The sequence below is a fragment of the Salmo trutta genome, chromosome 37 (genome assembly GCF_901001165.1).
Source record: "Salmo trutta chromosome 37, fSalTru1.1, whole genome shotgun sequence".
Classification (NCBI taxonomy): Eukaryota; Metazoa; Chordata; class Actinopteri; order Salmoniformes; family Salmonidae; genus Salmo; species Salmo trutta.
Window position 1 is genome coordinate 12,084,675 of NC_042993.1, and position 16,518 is coordinate 12,101,192.

Genomic DNA, 16,518 nt, shown 5'->3' on the forward strand with positions numbered 1-16,518 from the left:
TCCCAAGTGTCGACACCCACCAGGTCCCCACCTGCCTCCCAAGTGTCAACACCCGCCGGGTCCCCACCTGCCTCCCAAGTGTCGACACCCGCCGGGTCCCCACCTGCCTCACAAGTGTCTACACCCGCCGGGTCCCCACCTGCTTCACAAGTGTCTACACCCACCAGGTCCCCACCTGCCTCACAAGGGTTTACACCCACCACGTCTTACACCCACCACATATATGGTGGATTCAATGGTGTTATGTTTGTATACTTACTGTCTTTCACAATTCATCCACTGTGTTAACTATACAGCAAATTTGACATGGTTCATTACTTTGTTTTCTAACAATGTTTAAAAGAGTTACTTGTACCGAAACAATGAGTGTATCAGGAATCAAGGTAAGACCCAAGTGCAGACTGTGTGAAGTAACAATGTTTATTGTAACCACAGGGGCAGGCAAACGACAGGTCAAGGTAGGCCGGATAGAATAATCCAGAGCAGAGGCCAAGGTACAGGATGGCAGGCAGAGGTTGGTAATCCAGAGGTGGAGCAAATGTACAAGACGGCAGGCAGGCTCAGAGACAGGCAGTGGTCAGGCGGGCAGGACCAGGACAGGCAAAGGTCAAAAACCAGGAGGATGAGGAAAAAGAGAGACTAGGGAAAACCAGGAGCTGAGACAAAATGCTGGTGGGCTTGAACTAACAAGACAAACTGGCAACAGACACAGAAAACACAGGTATAAATACACAGGGGATAATGGGGAAGATGGGTGACACCTGGAGGGGATGGAGACGAGCACAAGGCCAGGTGAAAAATGACATGGCCGACTGTACATCTTACTGTAGAAGTTATTCTATCATGTCAAGTCAGGTGGTAAGCTTGCCCAGGCTTTTATATGTGTCTCTTATCACCCCCATACACTGGGGTTAGAAGTGATCGGACCTTGCATCCACGAACGTGCGTGTGCTTGGCCAGTGAGCGCATTCCTATAAGACATTGAGTTGCAAGCTAGCGCGATGACACGCTCTTTGAAAGGAGGGAGCTGAGCAACACAGACAGAGCCCACTATTTTTTGCAGGAAGTTGTGAAACAGGCTCACCACACAAAACATAACTTAGAGAAACAGGATCTTAAAAACATGTGGGTTATAGACCACACAATGGAGGAAATGAAAGTCGGTCAGGGTTTATCAATTCAAAAGTAGGGTCTGTCACATGGTTCGGTTTAAAGTTTTGACTGGAAATGTAACTAAAGGAATAGAAAGTTATTAAGGGCTCATTTGCAGAGAAAGTGAATGTAAAAACAGCAGTGTGACAAACTAATATCCCCAACCAAATCAATTGTAAATCATTTGTAAATCTTTTACATATTACCTTCAGTTCAAGGGCAAAGTGTTGTTTGTGTTACTTGGCTTCCTGTCCCATTTGTATTTGTCCCCTCATCACTCATTAGGATGCAATACTGTGCATATTCTGTGTATGCTTTGCACATGTGTAGTGTATTGAAGGGTATACAGGCACTTACAAGACCAATACACGTTAGTCAGCAGGGATGGAATCATGCGTCATGTACCATGCCAAGAAGTCTATGTGAGTGATAGTCACATCCTGCTGTGATCAATAAACTATATGAATAGAGAAAGAAAGTAGTTAACGTTCGGGAGGAACGCATTGAACCAGGTGCAGGTCAAATTGAAGCACTTGGGAGCAGAATATGCCATGAGCAGCGGGTGGAGCTCATCACAAATCAGCTACTACAGTGGAGAGATCTAACAAACCTCAGTTAGATACATACTGTATGTTAAAGGCCCAGTGCAGACAAACACTTTTTTTTTGGTCACTGGCCTACACACAATACCCCATAATGTCAAAGTGGAATAATGTTTTTTTTAAACTTTTTTTTTAATGTATTAAACATTTAAAGATGTCTTTAGTCAATAAGTATCCAACCCCTTTGTCATGGTAAGCCTAAATAAGATCAGGTGTAAACATTTGCTTAAGAAGTCACATAACAAATTGCATGGACACACTCTGTGTGCAATAGTGTTTAACATGATTTTTGAACGACAACCTCATCTCTGTACCCCACACATACAACTGTCTGTAAAGGTCCCTCATCGAGCGGTGAATTTCAACTACAGATTCAACCACAGAGACCAGAGAGGTTTTCCAAGAAGGGCACCTATTGTTAGATGGGTTAAAAAAAGCAGACATTGAATATCCCTTTGAGCATGGTGAAGTTAATTACATTTTGGATGATGTATTAATACACCCAGTCACTACAACGATTCAGGCATCCTTCCTAACTCAGTTGCCGGAGAGGAATGAAACCACTAAGGGATTTCATGATGAGGCCAATGGTGACTTTAAAACAGTTACAGAGTTTAATGGCTGTGATAAAATGTTTAGTTATTCCACAATACTAACCTAATTGACAGAGGGAAAAGAAGGAAGCCTGTACAGAATAAATAATATTCCAAAACATGCATCCTGTTTACAACAAGGCACCAAAGTAATATTGCAAAAAAATGTGGCAAAGCAATTCACTTTTTATTCTGAATACAACGTGTTTTGTTTGGGGCAAATCCAATTCAACACATTACTGTAACGGTCGTCTGAAGGTGAAGAAGTGGACCAAAGCGCAGCGTGGTAAGTGCTCATGATTATTTATTTTCAAGAAACACTCAAACAAAATAACAAAAGGGAAAATCGAAAATGCAAAGTTCCGTCAGGCACATACGCTTAACGGAAAATAACCTCCCACAAAACTCAGGTGGAAAACAGGCTGCCTAAGTATGATTCCCAATCAGAGACAACAATAGACAGCTGCCTCTGATTGGGAACCACACTGGCTCAAAAACAAAGAAATAGAAAACATAGATATTCCCACCCGAGTCACACCCTGACCTAACCAAACATAGAGAATAAACAAGAACTCTAAGGTCAGGGTGTCACGTCCTGACCAGTGAAAAGGGTCATTTGCCATAGTAGAATGGTCAGGGCGTGGCAGGGGGGTTGTTTTGTGTGTTTTGGGTTTTTTTGGTTCTAGGGGAATTTGTTGTAGTTTTCTATTTCTATGTTTCGTTTTCCATGTTTGGCCGAGTATGGCTTCCAATCAGAGGCAGGTGTCTTTCGTTGTCTCTGATTGGAAGCCATACTTAGGCAGCCTGTTTTCCTTTGGGTTTTGTGGGTGGTTGCTTTCTGTTTAGTTTGTTAGTATACCTGACAGAACTGTTTGGCTGTTGTTTGTTTTTTCTTTGTTAGTGCCTTCATTAAAAGTAAAAGATGAGCACTCAACAAGCTGCACCTTGGTCTATTCTCTACGACGCCTGTGACACAGGGCGTGACAATTACTGAGTACCACTCTCCATATTTGCAAGCATTGTGGTGGCTGCATCATCCTATGGGTATGCTTGTAATCGTTAAGGACTGGGGAGTTTTTCAGGATAAAAAATAAACGGAATGAAGCTAAGCACAGGCAAAATCCTAGAGGAATACCTGGTTCAGTCTGCTTTCCACCAGACACCGGGAGATTCATTCACCTTTCAGCAGGACAATAACCCAAAACACAAGGCTAAATCTACACTGGAGTTGCTTACAAAGAAGACAGTAAATGCTCCTGAGTGGCCGAGTTACAGTTTTGACTTAAATCTACTTGAAAATCTATGGAAAGACCTGAAAATGGTTGTCCAACAATGATCAACACACCATTTTGACAGAGCTTGGAGAATTAAAAAATAATAAAGGGAAAATGTTGCACAATCCTGGTGTGGAAAGCTCTTAGAGACTTACCCAGTTAGATTCACAGCTGTAATCGCTGCCAAATGTGCTTACACAAAGTATTGACCCAGGGGTATGAATACATACAGTTGAAGTCGGAAGTTTACATACACTTAGGTTGGAGTCATTAAAACTAGTTTTTCAACCACTCCACAAATTTTTTGTTAACAAACTATAGTTTTGGCAAGTCGGTTACGACATCTACTTTGTGCATGACACAAGTCATTTTTCCAACAATTGTTTACAGTGAATTATAAGTGAAATAATCTGTCTGTATCACAATTCCAGTGGGTCAGAAGTTTACATACACTAAGTTGACTGTCCCTTTAAACAGCTTGGAAAATTCCAGAAAATTATGTCACAGTTTTAGAAGCTTCTGTTTACATCATTTGAGTCATTTGGAGGTGTAACTGTGGATGTATTTCAAGGCCTACCTTCAAACTCCATGCCTCTTTTCTTGACATCATGGGAAAATCAAAAGAAATCAGCCAAGACCTCAGAAAATAATTGTAGACCTCCACAAGTCTGGTTGGGAGCAATTTCTAAAGGCCTGAAGGTACCACGTTCATCTGTACAAACAGTAATGCGCAAATATAAACACCATGGGACCATGCAGCCATCATACCGCTCAGGAAGGAGACGCGTTCTGTCTCCTAGAGATGAACGTACTTTGGTGCGAAAAGTGCAAATCAATCCCAGAACAACAGCATAGGACCTTGTGTTGATGCTGGAGGAAACAGGTACAAAAGAATATATCCACAGTAAAATGAGTCCTATATCAACATAACCTGAAAGGCAGCTCAGCAAGGAAGAAGCCACTGCTCCAAAACCGCCATAAAAAAAGCCAGACTACGGTTTGCAACTGCACATGGGGACAAAGATCGTACTTTTTGGAGAAATGTCCTGTGGTCTGATGAAACAAAAATAGAACTGTTTGGCCATAATGACCATCATTATGTTTGGAGCTTGCAAGCCGAAGAACACCATCCCAACCGTGAAGCACGGGGGTGGCAGCATCATGTTGTGGGGGTGCTTTGCTGCAGGAGGTACTGGTGCATTTCACAAAATAGATGGCATCATGAGGGAGGAAAATTATGTGGATATATTGAAGCAACATCTCAAGACATCAGTCAGGAAGTTAAAGCTTGGTCGCAAATGCGTCTTCCAAATGAACAATGACCCCAAGCATACTTCCAAAGTTGTGGCAAAATGGCTTAAGGACAACAAAGACAAGATATTGGAGTGTCCATCACAAAGCCCTGACCTCCTATAGAAAATTTGTGGGCAGAACTGAAAAAGTGTGTGCGAGAAAGGAGGCCTACAAACCTGACTCAGTTACACCAGCTTTGTCAGGAGGAATGGGCCAAAATAAACCCAACTTATTGTGGGAAGCTTTTGGAAGGCTACCCGAAATGTTTGACCCAAGTTAAACAATTTCAAGGCAATGCTAGCAAATACTAATTGAGTGTATGTAAACTTCTGACCAACTGGGAATGTGATGAAAAAAAGAAAAGCTGAAATAAATCATTTTCTCTGGTATTATTCTGACATTTTACATTCTTAAAATAAAGTGGTGATCCTAACTGACCTAAAACAGGGGATTTTTACAAGGATTAAATGTCAGGAATTGTGAAATACTGAGTTTAAATGTATTTGGCTAAGGTGTATGTAAACTTCCGACTTCCACTGTATGTCTGTATTTCATTTTCAATAAATTATAATAAATGTCTAAAAACATGTTATCGCTTTGTCATTATGGGGTATTGTGGGTAGATATAATATATTTAATCAATTTTGAATTCAGGCTGTAACACAGCAAAATCGGAATAAGTCAAGGTCCTGTCTGGATGATGAACACCTGTCAGCCTCTAGGCACAAGGCCAACAGCCTATAGGCGGCTTTGTTTCCATACATGGGCATAATCATGCTCAGGGAGATGGGTATGCAGACCACTTGCAAAAACAGTTACAACAACCAGATTTAAGTTGACACAGATAGCAGACCACAACCAGACGCTGCAAACAGGATGTCTTATGTATGGAGACAAAGGGAGTGGCAGTGACTGTGTCAATATGAGGCAGAGATGTTGAGAACTTACTTGTTGTGAGTAAGTTTTCATGGGAGCTTTTATTAACATTCTGAGAACGAAAATGATAGGTTATTTGAGAGTAATTCAGTAATGTCCTGTAAACATGTTTCAATAATATTTTTAATAACACTGCTAGCTTCGGTTAATGGTTTTGAACTCCAATCAAAAATAGGACACATGGAAATAAGTTTGGTTCTGCATTGTTCACACAAAAAAAATTTATAGAAAGTTTTCTTAATGTTCTGAGAACATGACTTTAAATAGAGCCATGAGGAAAACCTGCCGAAAACGTTATGCTGAAGTACTGAAATTCCAACAGAAGAACTTTCTTAACATTCTGAGACATTATTTTAAATAGAACCACGACGAAACGTGTAGGAAACGTTGTGAATAATGGTTGATTTAGGTGCAATCTTACTGGCAGCAATGCCCTTGCCTGTGAATCCCTTTTTGTGCAAAGCAATGATGACGGCACGTGTTTCCTTGCAGGTAACCATGGTTGACAGAGGAAGAACAATGATTCCAAGCACCACCCTCCTTTTGAAGCTTCCAGTCTGTTATTCGAACTCAATCAGCATGACAGAGTGATCTCCAGCCTTGTCCTCGTCAACACTCACCCCTGTGTTAATTAACGAGATAATCACTGACATGATGTCAGCTGGTCCTTTTGTGGCAGGGCTGAAATGCAGTGGAAATGTTTTTTGGGGATTCAGTTAATTTGCATGGCAATGAGGGACTTTGCAATTAATTGCAATTCATCTGATCACTCTTCATAACATTCTGGAGTATATGCAAATTGCCATCATACATACTGAGGCAGCAGACTTTCTGAAAATTAATATTTGTGTCATTCTCAAAACTTTTGGCCACGACTGTAAATAGCACACATAGAACATACCTACTGCTTCCTAGACCTGCTTTCAATGAGAATGATAGATCTATAACCAACATTTCAATGTGAATTTGGTCGGATCGCCCAAAAAGTTACATATCGCAGCTTTAAATAAAATCATGAGGAAACCTGTTGGAAATGTTATGCTGAAGTACTGAAATTCCCACCTAAGAAAGAATGTCAGTAATTTATTGTGCACTTGCTCAAGGTTGCACATACTTATTCGCCCCACTGAATGCTAATGCTAGTCATTGCTAGCTTGTCTTTGTGGCTGTCACTGGTATATTAAAAACACAATTCATTATTAAATGAATTAATGAATTACAGTGATGAATGAATACATTACTTGAAATTATTTTGTATTATTATTAATATCACACATCGGGTTACCAAAACCTTTTCAGAAATGTTTAAGCGCCACTATCATGGTTTTTCTAGCACCCCACGACATCGCTATACAAAAAAATCTCTGTTCCTTGAATGAAACACACAAATCCACTTAATTACTTCATGAAAGATGATAATTAATTTCAGTAGAGCAGGAAGAAGTGGGTAAATGTATCTGCATTTAGTCTAAGCTGGGCCTGAAACTTAAGTAACCCCATGGAGGCAGCCTGGGCCAAGCTTGATGACTCCTGCCAGTACTCTGCTTGATTCTTTTGAAAATACTTTTATTGATCTTTGAATTTCAAATGTGGTTCTTACCTGCATACATGGGTTAAGGCGGTGGGGGCGAGAGTGACAGGGGCATCCAGCTTTGCCCACGGCAAGCTTCCATTGGAGTTAAAGTGTTGCTATAGTGTTGAGGGGCCTATTGCAACTAGATTGCCTTGGCGAAAAGTCCCCAGACATGATCCGTGTGGTGTGGCTCGCCAAGTAGCTCTACAAGCGGCTCTGTAGTTCTTGACAAAGCCACACTGGTTTGCCTTTTTGCAGGCAATCCTCCTCATCGCTCATCAGGTCAAACAACATTAACTCCTGTCCAAATGTCTCTCTCATCCTCTCTCGACTATGCAAAAAACTAAGAAAACAATAGAACACAGAAAACAAATCCATCAGTCTCAAGTCATGCATATTCAATTCTGTTGTGTCAAAATTGGCTGTACTGTAAAAATGTATGAAAACCAAAATGTGCATTTTAGTCTTCATTTAAGGTTTAGCCATTAGGGTTAGCAGTGTGATTAAGGCTGGGTTTAAAATCTGATTGTATGACTTTGTGTCTGTGCCAGCTAGTGACCACTCTGCAGAGCTACCTCCAGAACAAGTTTCATGACGAAAAACGCTAACCTGTGTTTGGATAGATCAACAACGTCACTTCACACTGTCCTGTATGACAGAGTGAAAAGAGTGAAAGCCTGTACTGAGAAACCCATTTCAAAGCATGCATCCTGTTTGCAGCAAGGCAGAAAACAATGTTAATTTGACATTTATTTTTATTTTGAAATTGTGAAGGTTTTGCAGAACACTGAGCAGTGAAAAAAAGTTAATTCATTCCAGGATGTAAGACCACAGAAAACGAATGTGAAAAATTGCCACATTCTACAAATGGTATGTGTTCGGCAACAGAACACTGTATTCAAAGCTCAGTTATTGAACTCATTGGATTTCGATAGCTCTGTGAGTGAGTGTGAATGCTTATCGACAAACATACCACACCTCTAAATGATAACAGATAAATGCTGTAACTCGACACACCCTTTATCATTTCACCTCCTTCCGCTTCAAGTCAAAATGTACCTTATTGTACCCATCCTCGTGAGCCTGCTTCTCCCCAAAGGTAAGAGGACTATTTAGGCTATAGCCTACGATTAACATGCATTTCGATTATAATTTTAAAAAATAGTACCAAAAAATCTCTAAATATGGCAAGAACCCATATATTTTTTTGTATTACTTAGGATACCTTTGGCTGCATTTGGATTAATTATGCTTTGAAGATCAAGTTCAGCAATTATTAAACTTTTTTTGCAATTTCAGTTTAGCCTATAGGCCACAGTTTATAACTATAACGAAGAAGCAATAAATATATAACTTCAACAGCATTTATCAATGTATCTTTTGAATGGCAAATGCATTTCAGCCAAAGAAAACATTGTCCACGTTTTAGTCTATTATCTCCTTGATCATTTATAAAAATAATAAAAAATGATCGGATGCTGTAACTTTTCACCTTCTCAGCATATTCACTCAAGTGCTTTGAGTGCACACCAGGAGAATCAGGAGCATGCACCGACAAGGAGACGGACTGTCTTTATCCAACCCAATGTGGAAGCTCGCGGGTCGTATCCTATATGGGTAAATTAATGGCAGGTTAATTTAGGTCATACATTTTAGCCTAAAGATAAAACAAATATTTAGGTTACATTTTTGACGTGTTTTAACCTGTATGTTTTTTTGCTTGCCTCGACCTCTTCTTTCCAATTCCAGGTGATACAAAATTAGTGGATATCAACGCGAAGTCTTGCGCGGTGCCTGCTGAGTGTGTCAGTGCAGCAATGAACTTCGGAATCACGCGCACAACGATCGCCAACAAATGCTGCAATACGGACCTCTGCAACTCCCAAAGCGTCCCTGGTAACTATCTCAATGAGAATGTATAGGCTGTTAGTTTATAATAAATGCTAATATTAAAACATTCAATTTGATAGCATGTTGAAAGGCTGAATTGAAATGAATCATTTTAATTGAAAGTTCTATGAGGAAAGTTTGAGTTGATCAATTAGAATATGTCAATTATTAAATTGGTATGTCTACCTTAAATGAAAAACAACCAACCGATGTATTTAGCGTAATTATTTAACGGCTGCCACGTGTTTTCAACGTAGAGGAAGATTAATAATTTAAATAGGCTCAGTGGCGATTTTAGCATGTAAATCTTGGTGGGGCAAGCAGTCACTACACAACAACTCTAAACAATACATTCATTGCACTATAACGGTGACGAACGGTGCCCACAAACTGTTAGGTCTACATAAAGCTGTCCCAACAGCAGAGTCCCAACAGCAGAGTCCCAACACGCGCTACACCTGGCTATCAGCGGAGCCTTGTCTGGCAGTGAAACAGTTCACCCAGCCTCATTTAATGCCTTAAAAAAACATTGCTGATATAGCTGACTTGCCTAAACAAATGTGGTTTCTACTGACAATTGAGATGTACAAACTATGGCATAAGGGGATGACAAGCGGATAAGAGGCAATCCGTCATTTTTTGTTCCAGTGTGGCTTAGTTGGTAGAGCATGGTGTTTGCAACGACAGGGTTGTGGGTTCGATTCCCACGGGGGACCAGTACGAAAAAAAACGTGTGAAATGTATGCATTCACTACTGTAAGTCGCTCTGGATAAGAGCGTCTGCTAAATTACGTAAATGTAAAATGTAAATTTTGATGAAGACATTAAAACCTGTTGAGGCCAAGGGTTAGCAATGAACCCTGAGACGGGATTGCTAGCAAGGCTGGAAATTCAAAACATCAAAAATCTAATAATTTCAATTTCTCAAGCAATCAACTATTTTACACCATTTAAAAGATAAACATCTCCTTAATCTAACCACATTGTTCGATTTTCAAAGAGGCTTTATGGCAAAATCATAAAGTTAGATTATGTTAGGACAGTACATAGCCACAAAAGTACAAACATCCATTTTCAATTCAAGGTCAGGCGTCACCAAAAGCAGACACCAGCTAAAATTATGCACCAACCTTTGACAATCTCCATCAGATGACACTCCTAGGACATTATGTTATACAATACATGCATTTTTTGTTCCATCAAGTTCATATTTATATCCAAAAACCGCATTTTACAGTAGCGGTGAAATTCTGATTTTTTTTCTTCTCTGAAATGCTTCCGGTGAACAAATTTACAATTTTCAAAATTACTATTCGAAAACATTGGTAAATTATAATATTGTCATTCAAATAATTATAGTTTAACATTTCGTAAATGATACTGTCTTGCCAGATTTCAAAATAACTTTACTGGGAAATCACAAGTTGCAATAAACCGGGTGCTGTGCTAAGAACAATAAGCTAGCCTAATTAGCTTAGCATCATCTTGTAACCATGTAATATCAATAATACTATTGTCAATAATCCATTACCTTTGATTATCTTCATCCATTGGCAGTTCCAGGAATTCCAGGTCCACAACAAATGTGGTTTCTTTTGACAAAGTTCATAATTGATGTCCAAATAACTCCAAGTTGTTCCATGTTGTTAGCGCTTCGGTGGCTACTAAAAAGTAGCGCGGGGGGTGTGTGAAGTCACGGCGAAAAGTTAAAAAAGTTACAAAAATAATCTATTTATGTTTGTTCAAACATGTCAAACGTTGTTTAGCATCAATCTTTAGAGCCATTTTTAACGTGAAACATCAGTAATGTTTCAACCCGACCTCACCTGTGTCTAGAAAAACGTTTTTTAAAAATGTCTCGTGTCTCATGATTGCGCAGGTGCAGGCCATAATGGAAGTGACGACATCCCACGGACGTCAACTTCAATGCATTCTAATTTGCTCCCTGTTAATCATAGAAGCTTCAAACAACTTTATAAAGATCGCTGACATCTAGTGGAATCCGTAGGAGTTGCGAACTGAATCCTTTCTCACTATGGTATCTAATAAACAATGACACTAAATAGTACAGCCACAAAATTCTCTTTTTTTAAAATCAATTTTTCTCAGGTTTTTGCCTGCAATATGAGTTTTGTTATACTTACAGACACCATTCAAACTGTTTTAGAAAATTCAGAGTGTTTTCTATCCGAATGTGTTAATAATATGCATATCCTAGCTTCTGAGTTGGTGTAGGAGGCAGTTAAAAATGGGCACATATTTTTTCAAAATTCTCAATACTGCCACCGTGGCCCGTAGAGGTTAATGAGCGAGCCAGGACTGACATAGTCAATATAACTATTTGTTCAGCACTTTTGAAATGTACAGGGACAGAATTCAGAACATGGGCCATTCTTACAGTGTTCTCCCTGTACACCAAGTCAGAACCATAGAATAAATAAAGGGGGCATATAAGCAGACAATGAAAGCTCTTACAATATTAAATGATGACATTTCTCTAAAACAGGCTATAGGCTACATGTGCACCACCAAGTCAGAACAGTAGGCAAAATGAAGAGGGGGAAATAGACCACATTTTTAGGGTGAGGCACATGGGCTACTAACAGCTTACTACACAATTTCTCTTCCTTTTTAATCCTTGTCATAGGAAGAGAAATAATGATTTGCCTTTTGTTGAATTGATTCATGACTGCTGGTTAGGATTTTGAAAGTAAGATGTTGACATGATCAGTCCAATCAAAGCTACTGTACATATAACGTGTAACGGCTGTCGTAGAGAGGGGAACAAAGCGCAGCGTGTTGAGTGCTCATTATGATATTTATTAACTCGAAAAACACTAAAGACAAAATAACGGCAAACGATCAGAATACAGTTCTGTCAGGTACAGAGACCAAACAGAAAATAACTGCCCACAAACACAGGTGGAAAAACCCCTACTTAAATATGATCTCCAATTAGAGACAATGAGGACCAGCTGCCTCTAATTGGAGGTCATCCCAAAAACACCAACATAGAAATAGAAACCTAGAATATAAACATAGAAATAGAAAACATTGAAAACCACCCAACAACACCCCCGTCACGCCCTGACCTACTCTACTATAGAAAATGACATCTTACAAGGGTCAGGACATGACATAACGTGATTTGACATCATTTTATCTGTGGCCAATGCCTTGAGCCTTCTTGGAAGGGCACTACTAATGTAATTCTATGGCAGGAGCCAAAGGGCTTCAATTTTCTATGTCTACCCTTACAACTTGGCCGTGACGTAGTGTCCCCATGAGTGACAGAACACTGAGCCAATCATTGCTGGCTTGCCCCACCACAGAAAGGACTGAGCTAGGCTGAAACACTTGCATTTTGGAGCTGATTTACTAAAGAAAACAAAAAAGAGATCATGTTTGTATGTGACTTTATTAACTCAATGATATATATTTTTTTTATCATTGTTTGCAAACTGATATGTGACTCACATTAATGCCAAAATAATATGCAAAACAGGCAACCCCCCCAATTTTTAAATATTTTATTTCCTACTTAATTTTTTTGCAAAGAATGTGGGGCTCAATAAATTCTCTGAGTAACGGGTCGCCACTGAATAGGCTATTTTCAGGAATAGAATGAATCTATTTTGATTTTGGTTTGTGGTGAGCTGGGAGTGAAAAGTGCAATCACCTATCCCTTAGAGTCCACTAAAGCTCCTCCTAATGGCAAGAAGTGCTTCACCTGTACCGGAACGGACTGCACGAGCACTCTGAGCTGCTTGGGAGACGAGGACCGCTGCATCTCAACAACAGGTAGTGTGTCCGATAAACGTTATCTGCCCATTCTTTACATTCCTAAAGCTTCTTCCTTTAGTCTCTCATACTGGTCTCATAGACTAGACATAACAGAGTAAACATAAATCCGGGGCACTCAAATTAGTATGACATGTTATGTTTGGTATAGTTACATCCGATATAAGGTTACATAAGGCAAAAACGTAAGGAGGGTGGTCGGTTGGAGTGGATGGGTGGGCATATAATGCGAACGTCTAGCAAGCCAAAGGTTGCATGTTTGTATCTCATCACCTATAACCTTAGCATGTTAGCTACCTTTTCCCCTAACCTTTTAGATAACCCTTGCCCGAACACCTTACCTTAACCTTAACCTTAACCGCTAACACTAACCCCTACTGCTAGCTAACGTTAGCGTTAACCACCTAGCCACATAGCTAATGTTAGCAACAAATATTTTGGAATTCGTAACATATCTTACGTTTTGCAATTTGTAACATATCATATGAATTGTAATTCGTAACATATCATACGAAATGGATGATGGATATCCACAAATTAATACGAAAATAAGTATTTTAAATGAATGTGCACTGCACTGAGAAGTTTCCCAATCTCCAAATAAACCTCCAACTGTGGCCTAACTGCAGCAAAAAAATTACTCCATGACCCAACGTTTTAATTATGACATGTGGTGATGTATCTTAGCTGTCAGTGAAACTCCTTAAAAGTGAAACTAACGCACATTTAGGCATGAATCCCCAATGGTTAAGGATAGGGCTAAGGTTTGGGATAGGGTTAAACTTAGGTTTATGCATTAATTCTGATTGGTTAAGTTAAGGGTTAAGGTTTGGGAAAGCCTTAAAACAAAAACGAGCTCCTTGCACTGGGATTGAACACACGACCCTCGGAGCCGGAGTTTGCAGCTTGAACCCCATATCCCCCATCACAACACCCTAGCAAGCCTACTAGATGGTAATAGGCACTCACATTGCTCCTAGTGGACGGTATATCTTCACATTTCACCAGGTCCAAATGTAATCTGGTACCTACAGAATCAGCATCTGCTGGAGTATTCCATAGGCTGAAAGTTTTATCCAATGTGCACTTATCAGGAGTTGATTGGACTTGGGAAGCATTGAGTCTTGTGAATATCAGTAACATTTTCTTGTGTGTGCTGCTAGTGAACGCGGGTGGCATGAAGATAACAATGAAGGGATGTGCCTCCAAGAGCATCTGTGTGGGAGACGTGTCACGAGCACTGGGGCCCACCATGGGCGTGGACATGAAGTGCTGCGAGGGCAACCTGTGTAACAACGCCCAGAGCATCGGACTGAGCCTCCTGCTCCTGGTGACATCCATGGTCTCTGTCGCCCTGTTCTACTGAGAGACACTGTGCCTTCACCTCCTACCTCTCTTCCTCTCCTGGGCATTGCCTCGTTCTGTTTACTAGTTCCATCGTAACAGGAGCTTCCCTGTCATTGTCCACCCCCCCATCTCCCCATGCCCCAGCCCTAGTCTCCACTATCTACCTGTTGTGTGTATTAATAATGGATGTTATTGAATAGCCCCTTTCACTGGACGCTTCCTTGGGGCGTCACATTATGTAGGGTTACCTCAACCCCTTCACCCCCGCGAGCATAATGCTGCAGCCACCTGTGGAATGCACTATAGCCATTTCATTTTAGGGACAGCTCTTGCAAAAAAAACACACCCACAACAACCCACAGCTACATCCATCCCATAACCCCTACACACACCCACACCCATCCTCTTCTCTCCTCAAGGCCTTGTGAGTCAGTGAGGCATGGATGTTTGGCGAGGCATCTGCCAATCTAAGCAAGTGTGGTACATTGCTTCAAATCATTAGCATTGTTAGCTGTCACATGTTTTTAACATTCTGAATAACATAACAAAGGCTATTGAATCCCATTTTTTACCGAGCAGAAATATACTTGAAATTAAAAATGTCACCTGATGTGTACAGTGTTAATGTATTTGCTTGATGAACAAGTTTAATTCTGTAAATGAAAAAAGATGGAAAGTATATGAATTACTGAATAGATGAGCTGACTCTTTATTCTCACAACCTCTTGCTTCCTCGTTCAATGAGGCAAAGAATAAAAAATATCCCAAATACAATGCTTTTCGTTTTTTAAATATTTAGGACTAGCTTATTACTTGCCACCCATTCTAAAACTGACTGCAGCTCTTTGTTAAGTGTTGCAGGGAATTCACTTGCTGTAGTAGCTGATGTGTTTAATGTTGAGTCATCAGTATACATAGACACACTGGATTTACTCAGTGCCAGTTGCAGGTCATTAGTAAAGATTGAAAAAAGTAAGGGACCTAAAACACTGCTCTATGGAATGCCCTAGTCTACCTGGATTATGCTAGAGTTTTCAATTAAAGAATACCCTCTGGGTTCTGTTAAAGAGGTTATTCTCAATCCCCAATATAGCAGGGGATGTAAAGCAATAACACATAGGTTTTTCCAGCAGCAGTGTAACGCTTGTCGTCTGTAGAAGAAGGGGACCAAAGCGCAGCGTGGTGAGTGTTCATATTCATGATTTAATAATAAGAAACACTTCAAAACAATTCAAGAAAATGAACGACAGCCAACAGTTCTGTCAGGTCACAAAATGTACAAAACAGAAAATAACTACCCACAAACCCCAAAGGAAAACACGCTGCCTAAGTATGACTCCCAATCAGCAACAACGATGTACAGCTGTCCCTGATTGAGAGCCATACCAGGCCAAAACAAAGAAATACAAAGCATAGAAAAAAGGACATAGAATGCCCACCCAAATCACACCCTGACCAAACCTAAATAGAGACATAAAAAAGGCTCTCTCAGGTCAGGGCGTGACAAGCAGATTATGATTAAGTCTAACAAAACAGCTCCCACAAGTTTCTTATTATCAATTTATTTCAGCCAATCATCAATTATTTGTGTAAATGCTGTACATGTTAAATGCCCTTCCCTATAAGCGTCATGAAAGTCAGTTGTTAATTTGTTTACTGTGAAATAGCATTATATCTGGTCAAACACATTTTTTTTCTCCACAAGTTTACTAAGGGTTGGTAGCAGACTAATTGGTTGGCTGTTTGAGCCAGAAAAGGGTGCTTTGCTATTCTTGGGTACCGGGATGACTTTTGCTTCTCTCCAGGCCTGAGGGCACACACTTTCCTGTAGGCTTAGATTGAAGAGATGGCAAATAGGAGTGGCAATATAGTCCGCTATCATCCTCAGTAATTTTCCATCCAAGTTGTCAGACCCAGGTGGCTTGTCATTGTTAATAGACAACAATAATTTTTCACTCGTTCCTGTCACAAGCGTCGTTAAAGGTAGACCAAAATGCAGCGGGTATGTGAATGCTCATCTTCTTATTTATTAAGAGGATACAAAACACTGAAACAAA

General features: G+C 40.1%; 1 protein-coding gene across 1 annotated transcript; it reads left to right on the top strand.

The window, feature by feature from the left end:
- The first annotated feature begins 8,373 nt into the window (after window positions 1-8,373).
- Window positions 8,374-15,235, top strand: LOC115176674 (urokinase plasminogen activator surface receptor). The gene is made up of 5 exons (XM_029736835.1): window positions 8,374-8,522; window positions 8,924-9,040; window positions 9,173-9,319; window positions 13,004-13,114; window positions 14,278-15,235. The coding sequence occupies exons 1-5, from the start codon at window positions 8,408-8,410 to the stop codon at window positions 14,478-14,480; spliced, it is 693 nt and encodes a 230-aa protein (XP_029592695.1). The 5' UTR covers window positions 8,374-8,407; the 3' UTR covers window positions 14,481-15,235.
- The last annotated feature ends 1,283 nt before the right edge of the window (window positions 15,236-16,518 follow it).

Bases quoted from the DNA above. Each gene is read 5' to 3' on its own strand.
- LOC115176674 (XM_029736835.1), top strand. From the start codon at position 8,408: ATGATAACAGATAAATGCTGTAACTCGACACACCCTTTATCATTTCAC. The intron at 9,041-9,172 runs GTAAATTAATGG...TTCCAATTCCAG, and splicing joins GCGGGTCGTATCCTATATGG to GTGATACAAAATTAGTGGAT. The intron at 9,320-13,003 runs GTAACTATCTCA...CCTATCCCTTAG, and splicing joins CAACTCCCAAAGCGTCCCTG to AGTCCACTAAAGCTCCTCCT.